Below are 16180 nucleotides of genomic sequence, written 5' to 3'. Positions count from 1 at the left end.
ACATTTTTATTTATAGTTTTGGGTTCCAATTTTTATTCCTCTTCCCCCAACCCCCCCATGGCAAACAGTCATATATGGGTTATACATGTATGATTATGTAAAACATTACCATGTTTGTCATTTTGTACAAGAAAACTTGATTAAAAGAAAAAAATGAAAATGAAAAATAGCATGCTTCAGTCTATTCCATCAATATCAGTTCTTTCTTTGGAGGTAGATAGTATGTTTCATCATTAGTCCTTTGGGATTATCTTGGATCACTGTATTGTTGAGAATAGTTAAGTCATTCACAGTTCTTCATCAAACAATATTGCTGTCTCTGTGGTACAATGTCCTTTTGGTTCTGTTCACTTCACAATACATCATTTCATACGTGTCTTTCCAGTCCTTTCTGAAGTCATCCTGCTTGTCATTTCTTATAGCACAATGATATTCCATCACCATCATAAACCACAGCTTTACTAACTCTTTGACCAGAAGGAAATCACTTATCCTCTCTGAGCTTTGATTTCTTCATAATAATTCACATTTTTAATAGTGTTTACAAAACACTTTCTCTGTACAACCCTCTGAGGGCTGTAACTATCTCCATTTTACAAACATGCAAACTGAGTCTCTGTCCACTGTCATACAAAATTAGTATGGTAGCTATTAGTATATTCACATAAGTTTCTTGACCTCAAATTTAGCATTCCACTATTTTATGCTGTATTTCCATTTATAAAATTAGGATGATAATGCTGACACTCCCCACTTCATGTTTTTGTGAGGTAACTACTTGGTTTCCTTCAGAGAGAGAGAGAGAGAGAACAATAAAAATAATTACACAATGTTACTGTATAAATTTTACCAAGTTATTTGAGAGTTTTTTCCCTTAAAATATAAACCGAACCCAAAATAATTATTGACTTTTGGCACACAAAAATTTAAAACTTGGTAGTTTAAAGAGAATCTATCCAGTAAAGAGAAAATTTGGAATAGCAAATGAAGTGGGAGATGGAGTTTTTTGTATGACTAGCTGAGAAGGCTAATAATAACACAGATCATTCATTCTCATGTGCCTTTTCTCTTCCCTGATGCTCCCTACTCCCCTCCCTCTTCTTCCCTCCATACCAGTCAGCTATCTTCCTCTAAAATTTTACAAAGCCTATCAGGCCATGCTACTTCCTTGAGGGAGGGATTTGAGTGGTTTAGGAAAAACATAGATTGAGAGAAGTAAATGGGTTCCATTTAATAGATGTGGATGGAATTTATGGTTAGGAGAAAGCCAGCAAAGATTCTGCCTAGGGCAAATTTGTCCCTGATCCAACTGATAGGGCCTGAGGCTGGATTTTAACTCATATCTTCTTCTAAATCTAGAACTCCACCTAACTGTCACGTGCTTATTGGCTAGTAACATCTTCATAGTGGTGTAGAAGAGCAAAGTGTAAAACTCTTTGGGGATGGATGCTTTAGGGGATCTCCTCTGACCACTCATCCCAGCAATCTTCTCTAGTTTTAGTGATGAAGAGAAGGGAGCGAGGGAGAAATGGAGCAGACTTTGAATTTAAATCTTAGCTTCACTGTTTACTATGTGACCCAGGCCACTTAACTGTTCTCAGTTACAGTTTCTTAACCCGTAAAATAAGAATGGTAATGCCAGAAATATTTACTTTGAAGGCTTGTTGTGTGGAATTCACTTTGTAAAACCATAAAACAGTGGTAATGTGAACTGCTGTTATTGCTATTGTTACTTTGTCTAAGAGACTTAGGCACTGATGAGGCAAGGATTCAGGCTGGGAGAAGATGTGCTTCACTTACCTTGCAGCATAAGCAGCAGGAACATGTGGCTCCTTCAGCATGTGTGTGAACTGGTGGAAAAGTTGTTCCTAGTGCTGCTGCTTTTACTGGGGAAACCAAAAACGGTGTGTTTTTTACCATTAATAGGTTGTGGCTATATGTTACGCTTGGGGTTTTTGCAAGCCATATTTTGGGGGAATGTGTAGCCTATATTTAGGTCTATATACTGACTAAAGGAGTGATGTTGTTTCTATAAAAGCATTCCATGGAGTAGGAGGGATGTTTGCTTTTCCCCTGCTCTTCCCTTATATCTAGGAGATTTTATGTCCTACCAATACACTGAAATTTCAAGGCCTTTCTAGAATGATATTAATAGGAAAAAATATTGTTTTATAAGAATTTGAATAATCTTGCAGTCAGACTTCCAGTTTCTCTATGTATACTTAACCTGATTCCATATATCTTTCTACCCCTGTTTGACCTTTTGAGACATTTAGGGTTTCATAGCACTTACATGTTAGTATTTCTTACTGTAGTTTGATACTAGCCATGTAGTGTTGAGACCATTTGCCTGCTTTAAGTATATACAAAAGTGGTGTACCCTTTAGATTATGCACCATGCAATGATAGTATATACTTATATCTTTTTTTATAATCATAGTAGAAGGCACACAGTTTTTACTTGTGGGCCATGACTCCTGTGAGATTAAAATTGGATATTAGATCATAAATCTCCCCTACTTAACCTTTCCCTTAATTTATCTCCCAGACTAGTAAATGGAAGAAGCTTCTGGTTTTCTAGTTAGAGCTTTTATTGTATGGTAGTCACAAGGTGATGTTGATTAGAAGGATAGGAAAGTAGAAATACAATACAAATCGTCTTAAGTCTAGGCTTAGTCTATATTCCATATAAAACTCACCAAAACCCAAGGCCACCTTTGGGGAGAGAGACCGAGTCAAGCACGTGCTGTTAACTGAGAGCTGGGCGGAGTCAAACTCCAGTCAGCGTCTGTCTATGCAGCGCAGCCAGGAGACCAGCGGAGCAGGAAAAAAAAGCCCCACTTCTGTTTTCTCCTTGCCTTTTAAGCTCACACCCCAGAAGTCGAGTGCTCAGTAGGCAATCTGGCGTGTATCGCAGGCGGACTGGTGTGCGTAGCTCATGCTGTTGGTCTCCTCCCCAAAAGGGTGGTCCTAAAAAAAAAACTGGCGTCTCTCCATTATCCAACCGACTGTTAAAACTTTTTACCACACTCCTCTGCAGATGCGTGTTATCCATTACTACTTCAGAATAGGGCATAGGTAACCAAGAGAATTGTTGGTAAAAAGTTCAAAAGCCTAAGAGCAGTGGAGTTGGCAGACAAGATGATGGGTTGGTTACCTGTTGGTTGCTTATCTGATAGAGCCTGCAATGATAGAGCACTGTCTAGTTGTGAGAAGTTACAGTATGGGGCAGCTAGGTGGCACAGTGGATAAAGTGTTGGCTCTGGATTCAGGAGGACCTGAGTTCAAATGTGACCTCAGACACTTGACACTTACTAGCTTTGTGACCCTGGGCAAGTCACTCAATCCTCATTGTCCCACAGGAAAAAAAAAAAAAGGAAGAGAAAAAAATATTAAGTACCTACTGTGTGTTGTATACTGTGCTAGACCATGGAGATACAAAGACAAAAATGAAACAGTTCTTGTATCTTATTATCTAAAGTGAAAGACAGTGTGTACACAGAAAAATAGTTAAAACAGATGCAAAATATGAGAAGTTACAGTATAGACATGGTTTTTGTTTTGTAGTCTTCCTTTTAACTCCTAATACTGATTCACTGATCAAATATTAATAAAGCATACCCTACTGAAAGGCAGAGTTTTCAAATAATAGCCATTGTGGGTGATAAGAGGCTGTACTCCTGCACTTACTCTTAACTTGTTCAGGCTGCAGGCTATTGGTCCTTTTTTTGGAGGGGGGAGGGCAGGGCAATGAGGGTTAAGTGACTGCCCAGGGTCACACAGCTAGTAAGTGTCTAGTGTCTAAGGCCAGATTTGAACTCAGGTCCTCCTAAATCCAGGGCCAGTGCTTTATCCATTGCGCCACCTAGTTGCTCCTGTTTGTCCATTTTAAAGCCTGCTTTTATTATATAGTATTGGGAGGAGCACTGGACCCAGTCAAGGATTTTGGGTCCAAATCCTGTTGCTGACATGTAATGGCTGGGTGACCATGGACAAGTCACTTAACTTCCCTAAGCTTTAGTTTTGTCACTTATCATAGGGTTGTCATGAAGAAAATATTCTGTATACCTTTTAAAAGGCTTAAAAGTACTATATTGGGTTGACTTACTATACTTAGTCAACAGTAGCTGACATTCATATTGCACTTTAAGGTTTGCAAAACACTTTACAAATATTATTTGCTTTTATAAAGCTGATAGGGTACCATCTTCTATTTGGTCTCTTTGCTTAAAGTATTGACTTACATCTATCTCCTACACTGTTGCCAAAGTAATTTTCCTAAGTGAAGGCCTGAATGTTTTGTCCCACATCCCCCCTACTTTATTAACTCCAATAGCCGCCTGTTGTCTCTAGATTCAAATATAAGCTGCTTTGTCTGGAATTTAAAGCTTTTTACAATCTTACCCTTTTCTACTTTTCTGATGGCCTTATATATTACTCTCCCGTCACACTTTTTGGTCTGCTTGTTATTCCTCAGACAGCAAGCATTTATTAAGTGTCTAAGGTGTACCTTATCTTCTATCTACATGCCTTTACACTAGCAGTTCCTTATGGCTAAAATGTTCTCCTTTCTTGGAATCTCTGGCTTTCTTCAAGACTCAGCAGGAGGTCACCCCACTTCCTCCAGCTACTTCCTCTCTAAGGTTACCTTGTATGTACTTTGTACGGATCTTGTATATAAGTATCTCCTGATCTGATATTACTGCTCCCCTCTCCCCAATCTTTAGCTTATTTTCATCTTTCATGGAATTTCTCTATGTATACTTAACCTGATTCCACATATCTTTCTACCCCTGTTTTCTTTATCGGAATTTCTAGTTGATGTAGCACCTTGATATTGTAATGTTAGAGTTCAGTCATAGTGGTCCTACTGTCTTTCATAGTGAAAAGCTTATTAGAAAATTCTTATTAGATCTCCACTTTTATCTTGGTTCTACTTTCTTTTCATACCGTTAAATTTGGCTTTTCCTTCCATTTTCATTTTTTATTACAGGGTTATACTGTGGATAATCTACCATCCTACTTGTGTAAACTCTTATAATGATCTGATACTTTGAATGACTTCTGTTCTTGTTGAAGAGAACATTGACTCCTTAGAAAATCATAATAGTTTATGAAGATAACTTTTTACAAAAGTCCATTTCCCAGTTTTCTGCATCAGTAGTTTGTAGATATTAAGTTTTCTCAGTTGTACACCAGATCTTCCTTTTGTTTTTGATTTTTCTATTATATTGTTTATTACAAACATCAACAGCACCTTCTAACCCTTTCCAAAGAAAGCATTATGATGTGTTAAATTGGCCTTAGACCCCTCACTTGTTTCTTCCTCTTGAACCATGTTTTCCAACATATTTTCCACAAGGAAATTCATTTTTTTTGTGTTAAGGTTATCCTGTATCAACGTGTATGTTTATTTAATTTGGAGGGTCTTATTGAGTTTTTGTTAGCATTTCACTACCTCTTCATCTTCTGAGCTGCTTCATAACATTTTCCTAATTAAATGAAATGAATAACAAAGAAGTGGTAAAAATTTAGTGATAAGTTTTTAAGTACTCTCCTCCCTTATTAGGTATAATTCCAAATGTAATTGCCACTGGTTGCCTTTTAAGGCTTAATAATTGTTTTTGTTTTTATCATAAGATAATTCCTAAATTCTATAGTTTAGAACCTAAAAGGCATCTCCAGTATCTAGTTCACCAAAAACCCAAGAAGTTTGGCCAAATTGTTTTTCTGTGTACACCACATTTTAAGTATGTTCTGTCTTTGGAAGGTTACTTTATAATCTAGATGAGGAAACATTGACAGTAAACATAAGTGAGATGTCAACAAATAAAAAACATGACACAGGAGACAGGAGGGATACAATGTAAAAGGGTGAGAAGAGTGATTTGAGAGACTTCCTGGAAAGGAGTTTTGATCTGGGCCTTGCGAGAGATTTCGAGTTTTCTGCAGATCAAAGGAGCAGACATTTACGCTGAGGACAATCAGTCATCAAGTATTTATTAACTGCCTGTGTACCAGGCAGTCTGCTAGGCACTGGAGATACAAGTACAATGAATGAAACAAATCTGGTGGGGAGTTTGTTTTCCTTTAAACAAGCAATAGATAAAGTCAATACATTTTGGAGACACTTTCTAGCTTAACAGGCTTCAAGCCATTACAAATCATAGGAATCATCCAACACTGCTATTGGCAAATGATCATGCTCTTGAAAGCACCCTTCTACAAGGAATCTAATGGATCATGGGAGATTTTGAAGACAGCACAAAACCACAGTTTGAGAACCATTCCATTCTTGATTGGTGCTAAGGAAACCCTCTACAGAATTCATAATTTCATTGGAAATTAAAACCTGAAAGCTTCCACTGAATTAATTTACCAGCCAGTAAAATGGTTCAGTGATGTACTTGTTAGCAAAATAGAAAACAAACTAATGATCTTTAAAGTTGTCTATAAAACTCTATAGTTTCCTTAAGACCGTGACCTCCTAAAAGTGTCACAGCTCAGTTCTGGGATAATTTTCATCAGTGTCTCCTACTGAATATCAAATGACAGAATTAGATTATCAAAATTGGTAGTAGGCTTCCGCCAGTTGCAGACGACCATGGATCAGCGCCTTGAAGTTGTATCTACCCCATGAGGAGCAGCTGGAGTGCCTTCTCCAGGGTGCTGGCCTGGGCAGATCAATATGGAAAACAAGCTGTTGCCCATGCAGCAGGTTTCCCCTCTCCATGACATTGATGGATCCAAAGGAGAGGCAGAGCCAATACAGTTTGGCACCAGTGCCGCTGCAGGAGTTGTCAGAGGGATGTGATGTCCAGCATCCAACTGTCTAAGGGACTCTGATTCCTGATTTTTCCTTGGAGTTAACTCCCGAAGCCTTTCCCATATATGGGTATAGCCGCAAGGCAGCGCAGGTTTAAAATCAGGGTTCCTTCCCCAAGGCAGGTTGCCTAGATAGAACAGGATAGAATCTATCCTGTTCACCAGCATCAAAATAATGCTCATCACATGATCAGTATTCTGGAATGGATGTAATAAAAAGAATGGGTGTCTGTAAGATAATCAAGCAGCTCCTGAATACTTGAATTTTTTTTTTTTTTTTTGGTGAGGCAATTAGGGTTAAGTGACGTGCCCAGGGCCACATAGCTAGTGTCAAGTGTCTGTAGTCGGATTTGAACTCAGGTCCTCCTGAATCCAGGGCCGGTGTTCTATCCACTGCACCACCTAGCTGCTCCTAGCAGCTACTCAATAAAAAAAAATTATAGTCACAAGCAGAAAGGGCAGGGGGAAAATACTTAAACAATTCACCAATTCACTGAAGTATTACATAAACCAATGGGATAACTTTGCCGAAGCAAGCACATATCTCTGTCCAGCCTGGGATGTGGCTATACTAAGTGGATTCATTGAATGACTGCTTCAGGCCAGTGAAAAATCTACAAGGTAGTTATCCAGATAGCAGCAGTTACTTCAGATAATGGGGAGCACAATCCAAGAACAAACTTCACAGATGCTAAGTATGGAAAGAACTGTTGCTTTTCTGTTAGTTTTTTTTTTTCAACTGTACCTACACACAAATAGTAGACACATGGTACTTGACGATGAAATCAAGAAACCTAATATGAGACATCATCTGTGAGCTTGCCTGCCCTTCTCCCCTCAGTTACTAAGTTTTGTCAAATCATTTTTTAGGCTATCTCTCTGGTCTGTTTATTCCTTTTAATTACTAAATAAAGCCACCACCCTTGTTCAAACCGTTATTACCTCATGCTGTAGCTATAGCCTGCTAAGTTGTTTTATCTTGTTTTCAACCTCTCCTCCTTTTTGCAACTAATCTTTTACAGTGTTGCCAGTTTAATTTTCCTTAAGTGAAATCTTAATCTTCACTTGCCTTTCCTGATTCCCATTCACCTACTAAATAAGGCCCAAGCTCCTTAGCCTGGCATTCAAATACTTATATAATCTACCCCTTGCTTACCTTTCTGGTACTATCTATCTGCTACTCCCCTCCACAAACCTTGTACTATAGTAAAACTGTGCTTTATTTTTCCATGAACATATTTCACACTCTGCCTCTGGATCTTTGTCTAAGTTGTTCCTCTTTTTTGGAATGTCCACTCAATACCCCATTTCTCCGTTAAAATCCTATTTGTTCTTCAAGACCTAAGAAAGATGCTTCCATTTCAGGTTCCATGAAACCTTTCTTGATCTTTCCCAGTCTGAGGTGATCTTGGCCTCTTCTGAACTCCTCTAACACTTTTTGCAAATTATATAGTATTTTGTATACAAACTTCACTTCTTGTATTACATTATTACATTGTAAAGCATTTGAGTGCCATTTTTTATAAAACTTTTTTATAAAACTTCATATATCTCATAAGGCCTAGCAATATCTTGCATATATTAGATGGGGGATAACATTTCTTGAATGAAAGTAACTTCATACTGTGTGTTTTGTTTTGTTTTGTTTTTTTGATGAGGCAATTGGGATTAAGTGACTTGCCCAGGGTTACACAGCTAGTAAGTGTCAAGTGTCTGAAGCTGGATTTGAACTCAGGTCTTCCTGAATCCAGGACCGGTGGGTTATCCACTGCACCTCATACTGTGTTTTTGAAGAGTTAGGAAACATTCATGTAATAACGTTTTTCTTTATAGTTTTGAATTCCAATTTTTATCCCTCCTCCCCCCGCCCCTTGAGGCAGTAAGCAATCAGATATGGATTATACATGTATGATTATATAAAACATTACTATATTTGTAATTTTGTACAAGAAAACTTGATTAAAAGAAAAAATGAAAAAGTGAAAAATAGCATGCTTCAGTCTGTTCCATCAATATCAGTGGAGGTGGATGAGGTATTTTCATCAATAGTCCTTGGGATTTGTCTTAGATTGTTGTATTGTTGAGAACAGTCAAGTCATTCACAGTGTCTTCATCTAACAATATGTGCTGTCTCTGTGCACAGTGTTCTCTGGTTCTTCTTACTTCACTAGACATCAGTTCATACAAGTCTCCAGGACTTTCTGAAATTCGTCTGCTTGTCATTTCTTATAGCACAATAATATTCCGCCACCATCATATACTACAGTTTGTTTAGCCATTCCCCAATTGATGGGCATTCCTTTGATTTCCAATTCTTAGCCACCACAAAAAGAGCTGCTAGAAATATTTGTGTACCAATAGGTCTTTTTCTCTTTTGGGGGAGAAACATACATTCAAATGAGTGTTGTCACTCTGAGAAAGGGGTTGTCTCTTGAACATTGTTCTCAACCTCAAGTCAAGATCCAGATTAGTATGTCACTGAAGTCTTGTAGGAGTCTCTTCAATGACTGTTGACAGGAATAAAAGTGAGAGCTGAACATCTACGGCCAGTATTTTTCCTAGGCCTTGTACATGTTGAGTCAAAAACCTAAAATGGTCAGTGGCTCATGTTCCTGCGCCTGTCTATGCTTTTTACCTCACCTCTCCTTGTATGGGCAAAGCCTTAAATCAAAGTAGAGTTAGGTCTATCATATGTCATGGTTGCTGGGAAAACCCAGGGAGACCCCCTGTGGGTCCCCACTTTTATCCCACTCCAAGAAATTCTTTCCAGGATTGTGGACTTGAAAAAATAAGTTACAAGTTAGTAAAAGTTTGTCATGTGAGACAAAGGGCGCTTTTGTAGTTTAAAGTAATATTGTGCTAAAGATAATAGGAGGTGTCACAGTGAAATTTCTGGTCTCCAAGATGTAATAACCCTTTCATTAGGAAGCTATTCATTTATTCAATGCATTATGTTTTTCTTCAGCTTATTTCTGGAGTTTCTCTTTAGGAATTATGTTTAGAATTTGCATCATATTCTTTTGAATATACAGTGGTAGTGGATTTCTTAGCCCAAAGTCATTGAAAATGAAGTTTGGAGAATAAGGTCTATAATTAAGGACAAAAAGGGGGCATGGGGAGAAATGACCATAAAGGAACATGATTATGTTTGTAAATCAGTTTTAAAGGCAATTTTAAAAAGAGTTTGGGATTTAAAATATTTTTATTAAAAGTAGCATTTTTGGAATAAGGCAATTATTTGAAGGCCAACACATATTTAGATCTATAAATTCTATTGTGTCTTTTAAATCCAGTACTATTACTGCTTTATAATATATATCTGGTATATGAGAGTACTAAGAGTCTGATTTGTCTGTCATTGTGTATATTCCTAGAGATGAAAGTTGGTATGTAAATTATACTGGTTGGAAATAGTGGGACCATAGGGAAATACGGTGGAGTAGTTTGTTTGGATGATGTGAAGGGCTATACCAGAGGTTCCCAAATTTTCTCTGTTCATGATGCCCTTACTATCGCAGTAATTTTTTCATGGCACCAATATGCTAAAAGAAACACCTAACACTTCTGTTTATTAAATAGTTTGGTCCAAACAACTTTAAGTATTTTAAGTTAATATTTTTATTTCATTCTTAAATACCTACAGTTACTAATGGAATGTGCCCTTTTGTTGGACAGTGTATGTGGAATCAGATTGGACACCATTACCATCATTTCCTGTTTCATGTTGATTTTTGAGCAGTACTAATTTTTTATCACATCAGTATCCCATGCTACCCTGGGGTGCTGCAGTGCATAATTTGAGAACAATAGCCTCAAACAATAGGGATCTGCTATAAATCCTTGAAGAGGGGGATAAATGTTGAAAAGATTGTGATTCAGAAAGATATCTCTAACAGCTAGATAGATTGGTGTGATGAAATCAGCTAAGAAGCAGTGATTGAAATGGATTTAATTAATTTTTTTCCCTGTCAAAAACCTGTTCGTTTTACTGTTGGGTTTTTATGCACACAAATAATATTTAGATTTAAGAGTAATAGCAAGGGGCGGCTAGGTGGCACAGTGGATAAAGCACTGGCCCTGGATCCAGGAGTTCAAATCTGGCCTCAGACACTTCACACTTACTAGCTGTGTGACCTTGGGCAAGTCACTTAACCCCCATTGCCCCACCCCCCCAAAAAAATAGTAATAGCAGGGGCAACTAGGTGGCACTATGGATAAAGCACCTGTCCTGGATTCAGGAGGGCCTAAGTTCAAATCCAGCCTCAGACACTTGATGCTTACTAGCTGTGTGACCCTGGGCAAGTCACTTAACTCTCATTGCCCTGCCCCCCCCCCCACCCCCCAAAGTAATGGCAATCGATATTTCTATACCTCTCCAAGGTTTACATAATACTCTAAGATAGTGGGTTCTTCCTCACCAGAGCTTGCCAGACAAAAAGATGAATAAACATCTCCTGGGCAAATTTTAGAGGTGAATCTCCTGTTCAGGTACCAGGTAAATTATATGACAACCCCCCCCCCCCCAACACACACACTCAGATTCTCTTGATTCTTTACATATGTTATTTCAGTAAATCTGTGAATTGGGTGTTTGGTATTTTCCTTATTTCACAAAGATATTGGGTTTGCATGAGGTTGTGACTTACCCATATTGGAGCTGATTTGGACCCAGGTTTCTTTTGACTCCAAATCTAGTGCTTTCCGTTATTTAAGTTCTTAAGTCTTATGCAAATGTAATACATTATCATTAAAAGACGCTGTAAATGTTGAGGGGGTTGGGAAAGAAGTCATTGAGAAGTCACTCACTTCGGGGCAGCTAGGTGGCTCAGTGGATAGAGCACCGGCCCTGGATTCAGGAGGACCCGAGTTCAAATCCGGCCTCAGATACTTAACTAGCTGTGTGACCCTAGGCAAGTCACTTAACCCCAATTGCCTCACCAAAGAAAAACAAAACAAAAAAGAAGTCACTCACTTCAGCAATTGCTAAGTAAAATCAGCCCAAAGTGAAATAAGTAATTTCCTAAAGTAGAATGGAAGAAAAGTGCCATAGAAGTGATTCCTTAAGTTATATTTTGGACAGATATCTGGGTTTGAATTTTTAAATAGAGCATTCTAATAAGTATCCATGTGTGAAAAATTACCTCAAGGTGGCTTTCCATTTCTTCCAGTGCCAATACGAGCGGATTCCTGGCTGCTCATTGTATTGAGGATGTTCTTAAAAAATATGCCTCCCCCCCCCCAAAAAAAAAGCATTTATCTTATGTCATGAGCATAAATGTGGAAAAAGTTTTATTCAGATAGTCAAGAAAACTAATCTTTTTTTTTTGGTTTGATTTTTAGGATGGATTGGATGCTTTGGTATATGATCTGGATTTTCCTGCACTAAGAAAAAACAAAAATGTTGACAACTTTTTAAGCAAATGTAAGTAATCATCTATAATAATTAATGACATACATGTATATAGCCAAATGTCACTTTATTTAAAAACGTATCCATTTTGCATAATTCATATTCTTTCTTCTTTTCATTCTGTGGTTAGAAAACACTTGTTCATTAAAGTTTCCAACATAAGATTAGATAGGGTCAGAGAGGAGGAGAATTATCACTTTTATTGCTATAACACTTGTAAAAGATTGTATGCATAAAAAAAGAATACATAACAGATAAAATGGAAAGGGTTTCAGAAGTTATAAACTGTTTATCTTTCATGTGATTCCATGCTTGTCTTCTATTACAATAGATAGTAATTAATTATGTATAAAAGATTCTTGAAAAGACTCCTGTTTAGAAGGTTGTAATATAGTCTTTGGTGTCAGGTGGCACCGTTTTTTGATATGGCTGAAAAGTTGTCCAAAAATTAGCATCGAACTCTTTAAGTGAAAAATTGATCACCTGTAAAGTTCTATTGAGACAGAAACACAGTTTTGATATTTACAGGTTTATTTTGGGGGTATTTATGTTTGTACTGAGACTCAAATGCTATTTTCGGAATTGACTGTGGAATTTAACTTGTATACCTTAGTCTGTTAGAACTATTGAGATGATGTTGAGGGAGCATAGTGGTTAGAGCTCTGTACATGGAGTTAGGAAGCAGGAATGAAAATCCTCAGACACTTAGTAGCTGTGGGACCCTGGGCAACTTCTCTTTACCTCAGGGTTCTCATCTGTAAAATGGGGATAATGGCACCTACTTTACAGGATTATTGTGAGAACTAATTTATTATTATTGATTCACTTTCAATTTGTATTTAAAGTATATTTTTGATATGTAAAGCCCTATGTAATTCTGTATATCTATTAGATAAATGTAAGTGAATTAAATGGAGTTTGTTGAATTAATTTACAATATACTCATTTTTAAATTAGAGTAGTATCTAATTATACAAAGGGCCATTTTTCATGCTTCATTAAAGCTAATTTTGCTCTTTGTGTTTTACACCCCATCCCTTCTTCCTTTCACCTGGATCTTGTGCTCAGATTTACTCTCTTATTGACTGTAGTGTTCCTTACCATATTTGTTGCAAATAATCAAAAACAGTTAAGTGGTTAATATTGACTAAGCTCTGTACTTTGTTCTGGGAATATAGAACCAAAAATGAAACCATTCTTGTCCTCAAGAAGTTTACATTCTATCAGGGGAGACAACATATAACTCTTCGGTTCTGTCATCACCTGTTGCCACACCCTTCTCAGTTGAATTCTTTTGACTTACTTGACTTAGAAAATAGACATTATACATTGTAAGCTCCCTTTTCTCTCTGTTCTATAGCTCAGAACTACTGTATGGTCATCCCTTTTTTACTTCTAGTTGTTCTCTTCTCTGACATAGAGGTGATCCCCCTTTCTAAGGCTAACTCTTCTATTTATACCTTTTATTCTATCCTTGGGAATTTTTCCTTTTGACTCGCTAGTATTACAGTAGCTTTCTAGTTATCTTCCCTACTGTCATTCATTTTCTGCTTCAATCCATCCTCTCCAAAACTGCTAGAATATCCTTTTTAAATCACAAGCCTGACCATGCTTCTCTTTTTCATGAATTGTCAGTAGTTCTCTGTTATTTCTAGATTAAAATAAGATCTTCTCAGGTTAGCATTTAAAACCCTAACTGTTTGGCCATACTCTGCTTTTTTACTTATTTTATGTTATCCCCTTTCATTTGCCCTTTATTCCAGCCAGATTTACTTGCTTATTCTTAGAACTCAGTATTTCATCTTCTTCCATGATTTTTCTTCTTCATGCTTGGAATTTACTCACTCTCTACTATGACTACTTAACATTCTTTAAGGCTCACCTCAGATGCTACTTCCTCCATGAAGCCTTTCTTTCTTTCTTTTTTTAAAATTTGGCCAACAAATGTTTATTGTTAAGTAAAAAAAAAAATTCCTATATTAACTATGTCCAACATTGCATATATCTATATACATCTACACCATCATATCTCTTATGAAGTAGGAAGTATTCTGAATCATCAGTCCTTGGGAATTATGGTTAATCACTGTGTTGATCAGAATTCAACATCATTCATTTTACAGTGTCTTTGTTTATAAAATAAATTGTTTTTCCTAATTCTGTATCCATTTAGAATGAGCTTCATGTGCTGCTTACTTCCTTCTTTTTAATAAAAGAATTTTATTATTTTCCAGTTACATGTAAAGATAGTTTTCGGCATTTGTTTTTATAAGATTTCCAATTTCACATTTTTCTACCCCCTTCCCACCTCCCCAAGACAGCAGGTAATCTGATAAAGGTTATATGTACAATAACATTAAACATATTTCTGCATTAGTCATGTTATAAGAGAAGAATCAGAGCAAAAAGGGAAAAATCTCAAAAAAGCACCCAAACCAAAAGAAATAGTATGGTTCAATCAGCATCCATATTCCACAGTTCTTTTTTTTTTTCTTCTGGATTTGGAGAGCTTTTTCCATCAAAAGTCCTTTGGAACTTTCTTGTACTGTTGTATTGGTGAGAAGAATCTCAGTTGATCAACACATAATGTTGATGATACTGTGTACAGTGTTCTCCTGGTTCTGCTCATCTCACTCATCATCAGTTCATGCAAGTCCTTCCAGGTTTCTCTGAATTCCTCCTGCTCATCGTTTCTTACTGCACAATAGAATTCCATTACATTCATATACCACAACTTGTTTAGCCATTCCCCAGTTGATGGGCAGCCCCTCAATTTCCAATTCCTTTCCACCACAAAAAGAGCAGCTATAAATATTTTTGTACATGTGGGTCCTTTCCCCTTTTTTATTATCTTTTTGGGGAAAAGACCCAAAAGTGGTATTGCTGGGTCAAAGGGTATGCACAGCTTTATCGCCCTTTGGGCATAATTCCAAATTGCTCTCCAGAATGGTTGGATCAGTTCACAGCTCCACCAACAATGCATTAGTGTTCCAATTTTTCCACAGCTTCTCCAACATTTATTATTTTCCTTTTTTGTCATATTAGCCAATCTGATAGGTGTCAGGTGGTACCTCAGAGTTGTTTTAATTTGCATTTTTCTAATCAACAGCGATTTAGAGCATTTTTTCATATGGCAATAGATAGCTTTGATTTCTTCATTAGAAAACTGCCTGTTCATATCCTTTGACCATTTCTCAATTGGGGAATGACTTGGATTCTTATAAATGTGATTTAGTTCCCAATATATTTTAGAAATGAGGCCTTTAACAGAAGTACTGGCCATAAAAATTATTTCCCAGCTTTCTGCCTCCCTTCTAATTTTGGATGCATTGCTTCTGTTTGTACAAAAACTTTAAAATTTAATGTAAAAAAAAATCATCCATTTTGCATTTCATAATATTCTCTATCTCTTGTTTGGTCATAAACTGTTTTCCTTTCCAAAGATCTGAAAGGTAGACTATTCCTCATGAAGCCTTTCTTCATCTCCCAAGTAATTAGTTTCTCTCATTTGTCAGATTATTGTATCTTTCTCTTTATATTCTTTGTCCTTCTGTAGAATGTATTAAGAAAAGGGATTTTTTCATTCAGAAATCCAGGGTGCCCTAGGGGGGCAGCTAGTGGCTCCGTGTTAAAGCACTGGCCTTGGATCCAGGAGGACCTGAGTTCAAATCCAGCCTCAGACACTTGACACTTAACTAGCTGGTGTGACCCTGGGCAAGTCACTTTAACCCTCATTGCCCTGCAAAAAATTAAAAAAAAACAAAAACAGAAATACAGGAGCCCAACTGATTGAGGGTAAGACCAACTAGGCCAATACACTCACTTAAAAAAAGCACATCAGGGAGTATCAGGGAAACCCAAGAAAACACCTACCAGCATAAAAAAAATTGTTGTAAATTTAGAAATCTCTCCAAAGGAGAGAATAGCTGTAACAACTTTAAGCAG

The 16180-nt window shown here is 37.1% G+C and overlaps 1 protein-coding gene across 1 annotated transcript in view; it reads left to right on the top strand.

Annotated features, from left to right (window-relative positions):
- Positions 1–16180, top strand: part of ROCK1 (Rho associated coiled-coil containing protein kinase 1) — a 132028-nt gene that overhangs the window by 42715 nt on the left and 73133 nt on the right. The window contains 1 exon segment of the mRNA XM_043964625.1: positions 12166–12247. Coding sequence (XP_043820560.1) covers positions 12166–12247 — 82 coding nt within the window.

Source organism: Dromiciops gliroides, chromosome 1 (assembly GCF_019393635.1).
Source record: "Dromiciops gliroides isolate mDroGli1 chromosome 1, mDroGli1.pri, whole genome shotgun sequence".
Lineage (NCBI taxonomy): Eukaryota > Metazoa > Chordata > Mammalia > Microbiotheria > Microbiotheriidae > Dromiciops > Dromiciops gliroides.
The sequence above is the reverse complement of the archived record's forward strand: the minus strand, read 5'-3'. Positions and strand labels throughout refer to the sequence as shown.